At 52.2% G+C, this 17,147-nt stretch overlaps 1 protein-coding gene across 2 annotated transcripts in view; it reads right to left on the bottom strand.

The window, feature by feature from the left end:
• LOC114851733 (MAM domain-containing glycosylphosphatidylinositol anchor protein 1) overlaps positions 1-17,147 on the bottom strand; it is a 97,964-nt gene that overhangs the window by 60,052 nt on the left and 20,765 nt on the right. For both annotated transcript variants that reach the window (XM_029143362.3, XM_029143364.3), the window contains exons 3-4: positions 13,846-13,985; positions 3,354-3,528 (exon numbers count right to left, since the gene is read on the bottom strand). In XM_029143362.3, the coding sequence (XP_028999195.1) occupies positions 3,354-3,528; positions 13,846-13,985 (315 nt within the window). The remainder of the gene's footprint in view (positions 1-3,353; positions 3,529-13,845; positions 13,986-17,147) is intronic.

Raw genomic sequence — 17,147 nt, 5'->3', positions numbered from 1 at the left:
AGTTCCATTCTATAAATTAGGGAACACGAGACATTTAACGAACAAGGTTTGTTTTAAAAGTCAAGGGCAGAAAATGTGTGGAACCAAATAAATGTGTGTGCGGAGAGAGAACTCTTCCTCTATGTACTGCAGAGAAAATCAGATCACACAACTGCAAAGTAAGAAAATAACAACTATATATCAAAAAACATCTCATATAGCAGCGAGGAAACAGCGGCCACTCCTTCAGTGAGAGACAAAATAAGAAAAGCATCCATGAGCACGGAGAATAAAACAGAGGAGACGAATCCCGCAGAGAGTCCTGGCGACAGAGAGGAACCGAGACGCCGGCGAAGCCTCAAATAAGCAAACATAAATACATATTGAAAGAGCAGCCAGGAGTAATAACCAGTGAGATATACAAGACGTGGGCAGAAAGGCAGGAAGGAGCCACGCGGGAAGGAAAGGCAGGAACCGAGCCCGATCCCACCGAAAGGTCAGCTCTTCCTCTCAACCGTTCCCCCGGTTCCGCCCAGAACCGCCGGGCCCGTGACGTGACAGCAAACGGAGGCCGAGGAAATGTCACCTGACCGGCAGTTTACAGGTGTGAACGCACTCACTCACTCACTCACTCACTCACTCACTCACTCACTCACTCACTCACTCACTCACTCACTCACTCACTCACTCACTCAGCTTCGTTCTTTTCAAAGCTCGACACTCAGCTCATCTGCTGCGCTTGGAACCACAGCAAACTGTAGGTGTGTTGTCCTTCAACGTGTCCCTGAGACCACGCACGCGAGGCAACAACAAGCACGATAAGAGAGAGGATCCCTCAGGTTCATTAGCATAACAAACGACGCTGCTCAACTCTCCCATCAGCGACAGTAACATCATCATCCTTTCACTTACCTTGCCGTGTCCCCGCCACAGTAATGAATCCGCAACGACGCAGCCACTTGATCTGAACATGAATAAACACCTTCCCTGCCGGGTTTCTGAACCAAGTCCATCCCACCGGTAGAGGCTCCTAGGAAGTTAAACCCGCCTGCTCACTGTCCCACTGCCGCGGCGCTCAGGGCGCCGGTCGGCTGTGTGTGATGGGGGTCTGACAGGCGGCTAGTGAGTGTGTGAGGCTGTGACGGGTGTCTGAGATGAGCAGAAAGGTCGCTGTGTGTGAGGGGGGAAGTAGCTTCCGTTATAATCGGTCCAACCAAGGTCCAGTAAGTGGATTTCAGCAAAAAACAGGCCCCAACGAGCAGAGAATAAAAGGATTCGCTGCTGGTTGACTTATTCAATACTACGCTATTATTTATAATTGAAAACGTGGCGAGTTAATAATTAACTCTGTACTGTATTCTGCCTCAGAGTATCGAGGTTGTACAGTCGATACAAAGGGAGAGGCTGTAAAAAAGTGAAAGCAATAACTGGACGACGACACGAAACAAGAGGAGGAAATGTTTGGATGCAGGTGGAGGATGAAAACAGGGACGGAGCGTCCTGCTACAAACGAAGCTGCCGCTGCTGCTGCTGCTGCATGTGCCTGCGATTGAACGCGGAATGCTGAACGTGCCTCTGCTGCCGTTCCTGAAAGGCTGCACTCATTTCCTCCGCTGTCTTTCCCATTTCCATCTGCCACTCACTCTCCGCTCCTCATCGCTTCCTGCTGCGCCGCTCGCTCTCGCGCCGCACTTTGAAGCGGTGCTGCTCCTGCTTTTGGCCACATCTGAGCACACACACACACACACACACACACACAAGCACGCACACACACACGCACACACACACGCACACACACACACACACACACACACACACACACACACACACACACATACCCACGCACACACACACGCCTGATCGAGAGGGTTCCCACAATCACATATGTAAATGTGGATCAGCCGCTGCCATGGTTACAGGTGATTCTGCCCGAAGACACTGAGCTGAACGGGGGAAGGACCCAGATGAGTCACGTCACACATGCACGCTGTGCGGAGAGTAAGAGGCAGGAAGGAAACCACAAATAAGGCTCCGTTCCATCCACTAAATAGTGAAACCACTGAAATCTGTGACTCAAACGAATGGAGCGGGAGCGCTTTTTCCAAGCTGGATTTGTCTGATTGCGCTCATCTCTGTGGAAATAGAGCTGATCCACATAATTCACAGTCAATAAACGCCGGACGGCGTGTAAAAAAAAACCCTCCAGCTTCCAGATTTACAGCTGATTTTATTCTACTTCCACACGTCGACGGCCTGTTTTCCTGCCACTCGCCTCCTCCATCCATTCTCCCCACCACTCTCCTCCTCCTGCAGCCGGGCTAATTGCTACATGGTTCTAGCTGCAGAGTGGCCCCGTGCAGGAAGCCCGGCTCACCGCCGCTGGGCCCGACGCAGCATGGGGGTGGGGAACTGAACAAGCACCGGCCGTCAGGGCTGCTTAGCTTCAAAGACCTCCTGTCGCAGCTACACTCACAATACAACCTGTTTACCAGCCGCCCCCTGCGGCCCCGGCTCCCGGCGAGAGGTAACGCCGTCAGGAGGAAGGAGAATGAAGGAGCGGAGACGGACGAGGAAGTGAAGAGGCGACGGATGTTTAGGGCGATTGGGTGAAAAGTCAGCGGAGGAAAGTGTTGAGCTCCACGGTGAACAGGTGTAAATTGAATGTAAATGGATGCGTGTGCGTGTGAATCGGCCGCCGTGACCTGGAACCCGGCACGCAGGGACAGTGGGGCAGGGACACAGGCAGCAGCACGGGCCCCACGGCGCCGCTGCTTCTCATGAGGACAGCGTGAAGGGTCACTCAGGAAAATGACTGGCGCCATAATTACCGGCGTCCAAGATCTAGTACCTGTTGACTCCCCAAACAATAACTGGAGCCACTGCTCTCGCAGAACGGGCCAGAGCCTCAGTGACAGGTCGGATGGGAGGAGCGTGAGTTAATCAGGGGCCAATCGCTCGTTAGCATGTTAACGAGGAGGACGATGGACTCAGCCTGACGCGTGGCCGTGGTGAGAAGCAGCGGGCTAGCGAGCCCGTACCACCTGGACTAACCGTCGTAAAGCTCTGGATACGTCCCACAGGCTCCACTCACTTCCAGGAGTATCTGGTAAATGAGCTTTTCTCCGGGCGCATTCAAATGGAGAGCCCGGATTTGAACCCTCCCGAACCCTGCGATTCTATTTAATCCCCCCCGTTCCCCAAACCACACTTCTTATCCTCTCCACCATAAGTCATCAGATACTTCTGGAAGCCATTCCCACCTGAAATCCCATCATCCACCCAATCTGTCCTCCATCTCCCCCCGCTCCAATCTCTCCGTCTTTAACAGTGGGAATGGCGCTGCGGTTTGGAAGCCTCCCCCCCCGGCCACTTACACTGCACATCTACGCGGATGGACTTGATGGCAGCCACCCCCACCCCGTTCTCGGCCTTGCAGTAGTAGCGGCCGCCCTGCACCCGCTGGATGCCCTCGATGCGCAGCGTCTCGTTGTAGATGGAGGTCTCCTGGAACTTGTCCGACGCGCTGCCGGCCGTCTTCGTCCACCGCACCTGAGGGGGGAGAGAGAGAGAGAGAGAGAGAGAGAGAGCGTTAAAGGGGCAGAGATGCAGTGGGTGGAGGTCAGGTGAGCTGCAGGACAGATTCAGCAACTAACAGGTGCCTTCAGTTCAATGCAAAACACATTCTGATGCATTCACTGCATCTGTCTTCACCGTTTCCACATTTTACATTTGCATTAATAGACTCAGTCCTTTTTATCCCAAATCAGTCAGATTTGTTAGCTGCAGTGTAACGCCATGTATGAGATGTTGTTACAGCAAAAAGAATAAATAAACCTTAATGTGACTGGGCAGGTCATTAAATTGGCTGAATAACCGAGTGGGAATCCGTAGCGGTGGTTAACGTCGCTAAGTGGTGATAAACTCGGGCCACTGAGAGCTTTGACAACCTCTATGTGGCTTCTTCATGCTTGGATTATCTCATCAAGCCGTGCGACACACAGATACATGATATCACTTGATTAATCAAACCAAAACACAAACACGAGCTTCGAAGATACATAAAGGCTCAAGCGCGAGCGCTGGAACGCTGCTCTGCATCCGTGCGTGCGTGCGTGCGTGCGTGCGCGGCGCCATTAATCCCCATTAACCCGTCAGCGCGGTTATCAACGGGAACGAGACGATCCGGCGCGTCCTGCGGAGGGGGTCGGAGCGGATAATGAGCCAAAGTCACCGATACGACTCCCGCGCGCGCACGCGCGCAAACCCGGCGCGCGGCGTGTTCGCGCCTCGCGCCCGCGCCGACTCGCCCGTGCTGCCGGGCGCTCCGCTCTACGGCGGGCGCTTCCTGCCTCGCGCCCACCGGCTCCGGCGTCCGCGTGCATGTGCGCGCGTCTCGCGCGAAGAGGTTATGCGGATTAGCGGATTATCAGGGCCTGTGTAAACGCTCCGTGTCTGTTTGTTCAGCTCTGTTTGTGGGAGGGATTTAGCGGGAGGCACGCTGCCATTGATCAAAGCGGCCAAGGTGAGCGATGAACCGGAGCCCGTCTCTCCACGGTTCGCCGACTCCACTTTGCATTTGTGTGCAGAGCAGGGATGAAGCGCGTGAGCACCTGTTATCCTTCCACCCAGCGTCTAAAATATGAGCCGCTCGCCATTTTGGAGTCAATCACAATGATTCAGAGTTGTAGAAATTTCAATGGCGCGATTAACAGAACAAAAGCGTGTGTGTGTTTAGCGGCAGATCCCTCGTCTGCACGCGCAAAAAGGGGGTTAAGCGTGAAATCAGGATGATGTATTACGCTCAAGTCAATGGGGAAGCGGCGTCTGAGCTGGGAATAATACAGCAAAGGCTATTGTTAGATAAGGAGATGTCAGGGTGGAGAGCGTGTAAGGAAACAGAGACCCGGTGCGCGAGGGGAGAAAAACAGCACGAGGCGGTGAGAAATACAGCGGGTAACGGGAGGGAGCGCGTGTAAAGAGACAGATATAGTCTTTTATAGGTGGGAGGCTCCGTGACTGACAGCGAGTAAGAAAGAGAATGATATATACAGTAACGCTGGCAGCTGTGTGATGGGGAGAGAAGAAGAGCATCACGCTGGGAGTTGCTTCACCGGGGAGGCAGATAGAGCGAAAGCGGGAGAGGTGAGATCGCGCACAAAGGGGGATATTGTGTGCGATGCAGATGACAGCCTTTATCTGCAGGTGACACCATCACCTGCGCCTGCGTCTCGGACCCTCCGCACCGTCGTCTGCTTTCAATAGGCCGCTCCGCTCTCTTCTCCCCAATGGGGATGTCAGGATATCTGTCTGAGCCGCGTCTGCCGCCGCGCTCTTCCTTCCTGCGGCTCATTATAAAGTAGAGGGAAGGCAAACACGCGCTTTGCACCCGCGCTTGTGTCTGAATGTGAAGGCGCGTTAGCGCACACACACACACACACGCACACGGGCACGCACGCACGCAAGGAGAGGATTTGTTGAGTCGCGGGCTTTTTGTGATAATAGCTTTTACATTTTGTTGGAAGCGTAAGGCTGAGGGAGGCTGGAATCCTCTGGGAGGCGGCTCCGCATGAAACGCGGCAGGTTTGGCTGGTTGCGGCGCCGAGCGCTGCCGAAGAGGCGGGGGTTTCAGCGGGGGGAGGCGAAGCGTCGGGGGCCTCTCTGGCTTTTTACGGGTCTTAGTCTCGTTACAGCTGTTGAATAAAGCACCAAAACCTGACCGGCGACGGCGTCGTCCGTCCTCTCACGCGCCGGACGCTTCCTGAGTCTGGAGTCTTCAGCTCCCTGCCATCGCCTGATATTTCATTCATTTTGAACTACTTTTCGAGATTTCACCAGGTGTTATTCAGTCGCTGTGTCTTTGAAGTTTAAACCCAGTCGATATTCTGCTGTGAAAACAACTTTTTTCCATTTAGGGTTTGGAGCCGGCGCCGGCTCCGCGCGGCGCGCGCGGCAGCCGTCCTCTCCAGCTGCGTTCAGGCGGCGGCGGAGATGTTGTTGCCGCGATGCATTGTGGACTCCCGCTGCGCGCGCGAATCAGATAAACAGAGTTTATTGGCATTGTCGCTATGGCGCGACCTGAAAAGCGAGACAACTTTAGCTCATAGCGTCGCCAGCCTCAATAAATGAGCGCCAGCCCGCGATGCGCATGAATATTTAACGGCGCTCCTGGATGGCGGCGTATTAGGTTCAACGAGCAGCCAGAACCACCCTCCGTCGCCTTCACGTGAGCATTTCTAACACATTACTGGGTCGGACCTCGTCTTCTTTGTGGCCTGCTGCTCTGAGCTGAGCCTCTCGCCTCCCCCGCTGTCTAAGCACTACCTTTACACTGCATCTGCAGGGGCATGAGGCGCTATTTACATTCCTCCCTCCATGCTAATGAGCTGTCAATACGCAGCCTGGCAGAAACGATGCAGACAAACAGCTTTAATCCAATGCTGAGTTATGATAACGACCGCGGGTTCCTTCACCATAATAGTTATTGTGGTGTTTATGGACGCGACAGGCGGCGTTTCCTTCGATATGGTCTGTCATCACGGCGCATTTAGGATTCATCAGTGGCGCTGTGGAAGTGACATCCCTCCTTGTTCGGGTCCGACGGAGCCTTCCCAGCGAGGATCGCCTCGCAGCTGCCGCTTTCAGGGCCGTGGCCGAGTTTGAATCCTTTATGTCGCCTCCCCGTCGCTCACCGAGCGCTTCCCAGACCTGCCTTCAACAATTTCCCCCACTCCTCTCTTGATGTAACGCCAGTGGAGTCGACGATACAGTGCTTGATCCCTCCAACTGGCTCACTTAGCGTGAATAGGCTTAAGATGGTAATCCTGTTATCGGGGAATACTACTTGGCACGGACGCAATCCCCCACACACACAGGAAGTAAGACCAGCGCAAACACACACCAGCGGAGCAAGAAGGCGCTAAAGGAGAAGTGTGGGAAGAAGCGAGAATGAGCAAATACTGACGGCGACCCAGCTTTGATTTACCGTCTAGATCATAACGAGCTCGGCTGTGACAGACACAAGCTCCTTGGTGGATGCGATTTCAGGCATGACCTCCTGAATGGACGGGGCTTTGCTGATTCCAGAGAAAGATGAGAGGTGAGAACAGTACAAAGGGCAGAAGAGGTTTTCTGTCACCTGGGACGAGGACGTGGAGGAAAAAAAGGTCAGGCCGGAAAAAGAGAAGGAGGAAGAGAAATTCTAAATAAATGGATTAAAGGATAAAGTTAAGTGACGTACGATGTTAATAAAAATGTCTTTGTCGATGAGCACATTTACTCAGCACTTGATTTGTGACGTTCATATAAATTATACACACTTTGGGCAGATTCAGATTCATATATGAAGACAATCAAGTTCAAATAGTGTAATGAAAAATAACTTGACTTTACTTTTTACGTACTTTGATCAGTACGTTTGTTCTACAATGAGGAGGAATATTATACTGTCTCTCGTTCTCTCGTTCTTAAATAATTTATGTTTTTTTCAGACTCTTTAAGTTTGTTGACCTTCAGTTCGCTGCAGTTCGCTCCAAACGGGCTCCGGCTGCAGGTTCCAGCGATCGAGCGTGTTGGGTTCGGCGCTGGACACGCGCGATAGCGGGAACATGAGCCGCGTTATCTGAGTCAGTGTGTGAGCGGAGCGGGTGATGTCATCGCCGAGCGGCGTGGCGATGCCGGCGTGCTGAGGAATGAGAAACCCGAGCGGAGACGCACTCGGAGCTGTGCATTAGGCGCGAAGCGATACCGATCTGCAGCAGCTACAGTATCGGAGCGATGCGCATCAGCGGCCGGAGGCTCATCAGCGCAGCCACCAAATTCAGGCAATAAAAATTGATCTGGTTGTTGATCTACTACAGTTTCCTGTCATCCGTTACCTGCTTCCAGGCCTCCACAACCTTCCCACACTGGCGTTATCTCTTATATTATCTACTCTTATCTTTCTATCTGCATGTAAACATGCAGGTGTGTCCGCCTGTGGCCTGTGTCTGGCCGCTGTTGACACGGTTTGCTTCTTTTCCCACCACTTCATTTAACTTGGCGAGCGCAGACCTGCAGACATTGGACCTGATGTTTATTATTTTTAGCCTCAGTGAAGGGCTCTTTGCAAAGTACAGTGCGTTACCATGACAGCAGACACTCCAGAGACACTCAAACGTACAGAGCACGTATAGAAGAGCGTGCCTCTGATTTGCTGCCCGAGACTCATCAGCAGCAGTCGTCCCCTTTGAATCGACCCCGAAGCCCACAGAGTCAGCGTTGTTGATAGTTGTGACAACGATGAGGAACTAAGTCATCGCACGGCGTCCAGGAAGCGTTTCCCAGCCCTTCTCATGGTCCGTTTTCTGGTGAAGGCGCCTACGCCATGTCTCAGACACATCTCAAGTAGTTTGCTGCATGTTTCGGGTTGAAGTACAGTCATATACAGAAATGACAGCCTCCATCGAGTGTCAGGAAGGTTGATTAGTCAACAGGATTCATCTGAACGCTGCTTTAAGGAGCCTCGTGTCCACCGACTCAGTCCGCTGCACCAGCGCAGAGGCTCCAGCTCGCTTCCCATTGTGAGCACGACTTCCTGGAAGGCCCTTCTAGATTAATGTCACGTATTGATTTTCATGGGCTCCTCGACGCACAACAACCATTTGCCGGCGCGTCCTCGGGTCTTGATCTTTCAGACGTTCTGGTCAGCGTGTGCTTTTCCCAGCGCCGTTCTCATCACCGGTCGGCTTTTCGGTTGTTGCGACTTGTTGTGCTCGGATTTGTACGGTCACGGTCCAAAACATGCACTGAAGACACGAGTCTGTTCCGTTTACAGTAAGTCAGTAGATAGTTGGATCAAAGTGGCGCATGTTCGTCTTGCATGAACATATATTTGTGTGTTTCAGGGTTACAGTTGATCGTGTAGGTCGACAAATTACGCGTCATGTAAACAGGAACCCTGGGTGAAGGATTGAAGAACTTTGCTTTCTCCAGGCAGGTTTCACTCAGCGCAGATCAAACATGAGCACATTACTAATGAGGACAACCTGGCTGGTGCATTACACGATGAACCATCTGTACTGTCTCCATCATCTTCATCTTCCTCATCATCTTTGTCGTCTCCCAACTACTTTGGGGTCATGCAGTGACCTTGTCGGCGTCTAGGTCGTGTTCCCGCTCGGTGCCTCGTGTTGCCACCTGATCGGCCTCACTATCGATCGCCTTCCACTCACCCCTCAAGGACGGAAACCCAAACCGTGATCCAGACCGCAGCCTCCACCCCTCCCCCACCGCGCTCTGTGGCTCTCTTTTTCCTCTTTTACAGAACTCATTTCTCTCCCACACACACACACACACACACACACACACACACACACACACACACGGGCCGGTTTCAAGGTTGCAATGACCAGCAGACCCATGAATAAATAATAAGACGGTAGGAATCACTTTCAGAAAAACCATTTGCTCTCCCATTGTGTTCTGGAAGAAGCCATGAGGCTGAGTTTGTGTCTATGTGTGTGTGCAGCAGGAGAAGCTCTGTGAGCGACTACAGTGCTTTGTTAACTAAAAGCCCTGCCGTCCCTGGAGCGATGCCACGAGCACCTTCTGCAGGAGGTGACCTCTAACACTTGGCTTTTACTGTGTATTACTTTCTTTCTTTGATGAATATTGAGATATTCAGGTCTATAATCAATGACCTCGGGGGAAATTTGAATTTGAACCTGCACTTTAGTTTGTTTTTGCCAAAATATGCACAAACAGGGAATCGTTCCCGACCCGAACAGCTCCTTCAGGTGAACTAACGCCTTCTGACTTAATGTTTGGCTTGTTGGGAAAATAAGAGAGAAAACCTAAAAAAAAGAGGAACAGCAAAATCGGGAGGCAGAGACAGAAATGAAGACGATACGGAGGTGGAAGAAATATAAGTCATAGAGATAAAAGAAAAGCGTGTGAAGAAGAAGGAATTTACAATGACAGTGACAAAACACAAAGAAGAAAGAGGAAGAGGCGATTTGAGGGATAACGGGTGCAACAGAAAGAGGACGAGGAGAAAGACACAGACACACAAATGATTAGATTCCTCTCCTCTGTATGGATCAGGGTGAGAGCTTCTCTTCAATCCAATCTAGCGCAGGCAAACATAAACAATCAGTCTTGATAAAGGATTGGATAAATCCCTAATCAGACTCATTCTCAGTAAAGCAGCTATTTATCGGCCGGGCCTCACATGGCTAAATTGGATCCTCCTTCTTCGAAAGGAGGAGGATGGAGCAAGGAAAGCCACACTGGGAACTTTTGGAAGCCAAATTGTTCCAGAATTAAAATCAAGCCGTAGACGGTACCAGGGGTTTCTTAGTAATATGTCTGGGCTGAAAATGCAGAAGCATAAAAAATGTACTGCCAATCAGAACTCATGCATCATATTCCTATGATCTTAAATAGACCCATCAAAATGTGGGACGCCAGCAACCCTCTCCCAAAGCTGGAAGCCAGAGACGGATGAAAAGACTGGAGCTGCTGTGAAACAGCTCATATGGTTAATAAATCATGAGGCTCTAATGTTTTTAAAGAGTCGGTGCGGTCGCTCTGCGGTGGGCGCGTTTATCAATAAATGTGTTCAAATGTTGTCGGCACAAACTCGTAAATGTATTGTACCTCTGAAGGGTGAACACAGAGAGCGTTACGAGGACATCCATGCGAAACCCGAGTGCATCCATAAATAATAAGCCAGCAGCCGAACAGCTTGTGTGTCAGCCAACACCTAGAGGCCAACACAAACTTCCCACCGAGGACAGAAGAGAGGAGACGACTCGCTGCACTTCTGTAGCTGTAGTACCATAGGAGGCAAACACCCTGCAGAACTAGAGGAGCTGGTGAGGAGCTGTGTGAGAAGCAGGTGAGGAGCTGATGAGGAGCTGTTGAGGAGTAGATGAAGAGCAGGTGAGGTGCTGCATGAGAAGCTGGTGAGGAGCTAATGAGGAGCTGATGGGACGCTGGTGAGGAGCTAATGAGGAGCTGGTGAGGAGCTGATGAGGAGCTGGTGAGGAGCTGTGTGAGGAGCTGCATGAGGAGCTGTTGAGGAGTAGATGAAGAGCAGGTGAGGTGCTGCGTGAGAAGCAGGTGAGGAGCTAATGAGGAGCTGGTGAGAAGCTGATGAGGAGCTGATGAGGAGCTGATGAGGAGCTGGTGAGGAGCTGATGAGGAGCTGGTGAGGAGCTGTGTGAGGAGCTGCATGAGGAGCTGGAGAGGAGATGATGAGGAGCTTATAAGGTGCAGGTGAGGAGCTGCCACAAAGTCTCGTTTTGAGCTGCATGTGAGCATCCGTCGATTATTTTGTCCCCAAACTCTAAAAACCTTCAGAATGAGGAGAAACTAAGGTATAAAATGTTTTTAGGAACTCAGAGAAGCCAAAGAGCAGAGAGAGCTGAGGTTCGAGGAAACCCAGTAAGCCCAGTAGGCCCAGTTCCAGCAGGTCCCGCTGGTTCCCTGCTGGAGAAGAGAAGGATGTGGTGCTGCAGAGGTCAAGAGGTCAAACCTCCGCTGCCGCAGCCGTCTCTGCTGTGATAAACACACTCGTCACTGCCTTGACTTTGAATCGTCTTTTCTCTTTATCTCCGCAGGCATCGTCATTTCTGCTCTTATCTCTTATCGCTGGATCTTTCTTGGTTCCTCTGTTGCCACCTCCTCTCTTATTGTTCGATTCCTCTTCTATTGTCCTTACACTGCTTCATCCTGCCGTTGTTATCTAATCTCCATCATGTAAATGTGTCTCCCTGTGTGCACATGTCACACAATAACCTTTACTGAGGGGCAGAATCAAGTCTGCTCCATATTTCATCAGGGAAGACAAAACAACCAATGAAGGTGGACCAACGGCCACGAAGCAAACTCAACTGAACATAAAGGAGTTTGATTGAACATCATTAGAACGAGTCTCACACTGAGCAGCGTCCCTCCATCATCCAACATTACTGGATCTGACTATAGCCCCTGAGGAACGAATCAGATGATGCATGAGGAAAACTGTGACACGCAGGCGGCTGGAAACGTAAAATATTGTGAACGTTACTTTGGCTCCGATTTTTTTCCGGCTGCTGTAGGAAATAAGCCAGTTGGATGATGTTTACTTTAGAGGCTATAGTCAGAGCTTTAAAACCACAATTACGGGACGAAAGGCGAGGAGAAGACGATGCAGGCGCAGACGCAGACGCAGACGCGGTGGCGACTGGAACCGACATCGTGCACAGTTTCGTTCCCAAACTAAGAAGAAGTATAGGTCCACAACTTGTTCTACCACGAGTTGAGATGATGCTCATCACAAGGTTCGTGAACTTAATGCGCGAAACACACGAGTCTCGTTGTGTTTGACTGAACTGTTGGAGCCTTTCCTCGTTTTACATTCTTACAAACTGACCTTTTTTAGAGTTGCACTAAAAACCCCCTGAGTTTAGTTGCTGAGCTGCCGCTCGCTGATCTCTAGCTCCGCTTCCTCGTGTGCGGGCGTTGGGAAATTTAATTCCTTCACGGTTGCAACCGCCAGACTCCGTTGTCTGCTGCTTTGTCTCCGTCTCTGCTCACACACATCGCGCGGCCTTAGCTACAGGCAGTCGGCGTCTGCATCGGCCACTCGCTCTAGAAGTTTTACATTCTGACGACGTGACCAGTGTGATCATTATTCATAAAACGCTCCCACCTCCAACCCAGAGAACAAGCAATCACTGACGCAATTTCCTACATCTTTGAGCTCCTCCAGGGGAGAGAACTTTGTTTCTATAAAGTATGTTTTGTATAATGATGATTGTTTCAGCCCTGGCGAAAATCAAGTTTTAGTCGCTCTGTATTCTTGTGCAGTTCGTAAACGTGAGCATCTCTGGGTTAAGTCTTCATTCATTTGCTACGTACAGTGCGGATGATTAGCTTGACACACGCGCACACAAACAAGGCCCAGACCCACGTGTGCTGCTTTACCCGTGTGGATGTGATGCCAGTGGACACACAACCGCACACACAAACGAGTTGCTGGAGTTCGGGCCAGGGAGCCAGATGTGCCCCGTTCCCCCCACGAGCCTGCTGCCGTCGTTGTGCGTCTGTGCGCTCGCACGCGGTCCGACTCTTTTAGAGGCGGCGCTGGCCTCGCTCCAAACGCAGCCTGTGCGACGCGGCCGGGGCTGTTGCGTAACACAATTAGTTCTGCTTAAAGGGACACAAGGAAATTCAGCAGCGCAGTCAACTGGACCTTCTGTTGTGTATTCACCATAACACATCTGACCCCGTTCTTTGGTGCAGCTGCACCGTTAGAGGATATTTAGCCCACCGGCTAAGCAGGGGAATTGAACCCGTGACCTTTAAGTCACCGCTGCTTGTGTAACGCACAACTAAACACACGGAGGCTGCAACCGAGGCCAGTGAGGATCCGGGGAAACGACGCTGAAGCAGCTGAGGAGACTGAGCAAGGTTAGAATGATTAAACCCAAGCTAAAGCCCCTGAACGCATCGCGTGCGCCGCGTTGCCCGGGCCGTGCGTGACTCGCAGCCCGCGCTTCTCGTACGTCCACGTCGCCTGTGGGCGTCTCACTCACCAGCTCTGCCACTGACACGCTCGCCTGAACCCAGGCAGGCACGCATGTAAACAAAGCAAACGTTTCCCAGATTTCGGAAGGTGTTGATGCGTTATAACATCATCATCAGCCCGCTAAGACCCGGGGCTTTGCTATATTTGAGTGAGGACAACAGGGCTCCATTAAATTTCCAGATATGAGCTTGAGTCTGAGGCTTTCACGGAAAATCCAGCGAAAGATTAAGTGTTTTTATGGGTGTGACTGAGGCATCAAAGTGGATGTTGTGGTGCTGACTGCTTGTTGTGCGGATGCGGCAGCTGGGCCTTACCTGTGGTCGCGGATGCCCTTTGACAATACACTGAAGCACCAGCATGTCGCCCTCCTTGATTGTGTAGATCCTCTCGCTGATGTTATCGTCCTTGACGTTACACGCTGCGCCTGAGTGCACGATCTGGGCGTTGGCTGGAGCTGAGCGAACGCACGGACAGACACAAAGAGAGGGAGAGAGAGAGGCCACATTATGTATGAAGTAACATCTCTGCAGCGCAACAGAATGCGGTGGAACGCTAGCGCCGGCCTCGGTGCACAGACGTATCCCGTTACTTCTGCATCCGCACGACAGAAATGCTGCAGCGTTACGCGTGTTTGTGTCTGACGTCGATGGGAAAACTGAGACCTCGCTCTCCATTAGAAGGTCAGAAGGCTCATTCTTCTCTCAGACGTGCGGGAGGTAAGTGCATGTCACAGGATACGTTATGACTCTAATCCAGTGTGAAATCAAATATCGGACAGATGAGTCAAAATGTACCGGACTGGACTGGAATAAATGCTGAATGTCAGGAAAACACGAAGGGGAAACATTCAACACAGTGAAGTGTTGATACTGTATGTCACAGCTTATTCACTTCTCTCAGCTCATTAAATATACAGTAAGGGCCTCATGGTTTTGTTGTGTCGGGGCTTCTTTAAAGATAAATAACCTACGCTCTGTAGCGTCCCTGAACTCACCAGCTGATGCCAAAACCACACTCTGTCAGCGATAGCACGTCCAGCAGCCTCTATTGAATTTGGGGGCTTCCTGGAATATTTATATGTGGTAGAGTCCAAAGCAGGCGAGGAGCTGAGAGCGGCCCGGTGGGAGGTGAGGGTTCAAAACCGTGGGGCAATTGAAAACAGTTGGCAAGAAGAGAGAAGCCAGTGACTTCAGTCAAAGCGCAGAGAAGCAGTAGTTGCAATGAACCACAGGAGATGATGGAGGGTGGATGCGTGACGACTACAGCATCAGACCGACCCACGAGGAGGCCGGGTCGCGTGCGAGCGGCCTCAGACGGCTTCACCTCCCGCGTGATGAGGGGAGACAGGGGGGAGGGGGGGCGAGGGCGAGGGAAGCAGCGGGCGAGGAGGGAAAGGCCAGAGCCGAGCGCGAACCCCGCCCGAGAGGTGGGGGCGCCGATGTAATTAGCATCGATTCACCGGGAGGAGAAACCTTCACGTCGCTCCACGGCCGTTGTCGCCGAACAGACAGGAAGGAAGCGGGCAGCACGTTCGCCTCGAACTTCACCTCAAACACGGAATGGTGGAAGGACCGGAGGAAGCGTCTCACGGCTCAGCCGTAATTCGGTCCACGCTGGTCGTCCGAGCGCCGTCGCTTCTTTCCGGCAAACAGCGCTTCAGATTCAAACAGCTGCAGACAAGCACACGTGGGAGCTGCCCGCTCTAATTACACTGACCACATCCAGCCGAGCAGCCGGGGGTTAAGAGCCTTCGCTTCCCCTCGAATGTTGATCAACTTCCAGTAATGACCTTTGACCCCTGGGTGTAAACATGTACCCACCAATAGATGCAATGCGGTTGTAAGGGGTGGAGCTGCAGGTTGTGGCCTACTGGTCCTGTAGGTGCAGCTTGGCCCAACTGGAGCATAATTATGGGTGCGATGTTCCCCGATAACAGGCGTCTAATAGGGTGATAACATTCGAAGCGGGTGGCTGCGCTAACTTAGAAAGACGGGGAGCTGATATAAATGGTGAATAATTGTCTCCTTACAGCTTATTGGCGTGTCGGCATTAGTTTGCCTCTCCAGAGAGGGAGGGAGGTCGGACAGAGCGGCTCCTCTGTCTGCTCTCGCCTCCGGCAGCTTGGCTGCTTCAACTGTCTGATCAACGAGAGGAAGGGCGGCTGAGGGAGGGAGGTAGGGAGGGAGGAGGGGGAGGGAAAGACTGGGAGAAAGTACAGAAAGATGGAAAATGAAGGGAAGACGAGGTCATAAAAAATGGAGTTGAGCAAACAGTTCAGATAAGCAGAGTCACCATGAGTGAGACGGAGAAATGGAAGCAGTGACAAGAGGATTAATGTAACAAGATCTGATGAACCAAGAGAAAACAGAGGAATACAAAGGGCCGCTTGAAGTCAAAGAAAAATTAGGATGACAGACAGAATCTGATATAAATAAGACATGAGAGACAGCTCAGAGACTCGCTGCAGACGCAGAGAAGCCTCGGAGCGAAGCAGGAGGACGGCGTCAACCTGTTACGCTCCACTGCTCGGTTCCTGTCCTGGACCGGAGCCGCGGCGTTGACCCGACAACCCCGCGGGTCAGATCCGCAAACCCCACGGAGGGAATCGATGGAACGAAGGCCGAGGTGAGAAAGAGACGCGTCCGGTGAGCGAGGACGCCCATCGTCACTGCTGCTCTGACAGCGGCGGATCCGACGCGGACGAGTCATCGATCAGCTGATCTCCTGGGAGCGCATTCACACTGTCGCTGGTGCATTATTGGGAGTCATTCGATGCGCATTAGTTGGAAGTGAAACATAACTATCGGCAAATGCCCGGTCTGATTAATGGATCCGCCGCCGCCTGCCATGTTTGTTTTTGTTGAGGGGACCGGACATCTCTCACTAAAACTAACGACGGGACGGGAGCCGGCGACGCTGATGGATGGATGGATGCGGCGAGAAGCGCAGCCCTGTCTGAGAACGTCACAGCGTAGCTGCTTAATGGGAGTCAGTCACGCGTGAGCATGAGCTCCATGCAACGTCACGTGAAGAAGAAGGGAGCGATGCCGAGCGATGGAGGAGACGTGGTGTTAAACGCACGATCAGGCTGAAAAGCAGCATCTGTCGGGATCCTGCTCCGCAGACAGGGATCGAGCGCTCGATGCCACGACGCCCGTTTCATCCGCGTATCAAAGGGCGTCTGGGACACGGCTTTAACTTCTGACCTGGTTGCTAAATGAAAGGCCTGACCTCCCGTGACCCCTCCGCTGCCTTCAGTGGGCTCTAAATGTGCTGTTTCACTGCTTTGGAGGCCTGATCAAAGCATGACAGGTGGAAGGAACGCTGGGAGTCCTGCTCATCCTCCCTGAGCCACCTGGGCCGGGTTCTGTCGGCGTCCAGGCTTCCAAACCACACTGGGCCCGGATCGACACCAGCCCGGTCTCCTCCGACTGATTCTAGAAGCATCCGGATGTGAACATACCGTAATCCCCCCTCTGCCCTTTTGCCCTCAGGCCGATTCAAAGGTTATAAAAAAGAAAACCCCAACGCTCAGTCACTGAAAAGACACAGACAGGAATTCGGCTTCAGCCGCAGTCAAGGCGTTCGGCTCCAGTTCTGCCTCGCGAGCGTCTCT

This window comes from Betta splendens, chromosome 3, assembly GCF_900634795.4.
Source record: "Betta splendens chromosome 3, fBetSpl5.4, whole genome shotgun sequence".
Taxonomy (NCBI): domain Eukaryota; kingdom Metazoa; phylum Chordata; class Actinopteri; order Anabantiformes; family Osphronemidae; genus Betta; species Betta splendens.
Note: the sequence above shows the minus strand (reverse complement) of the source record. Positions and strands in the feature narration are given on the sequence as shown.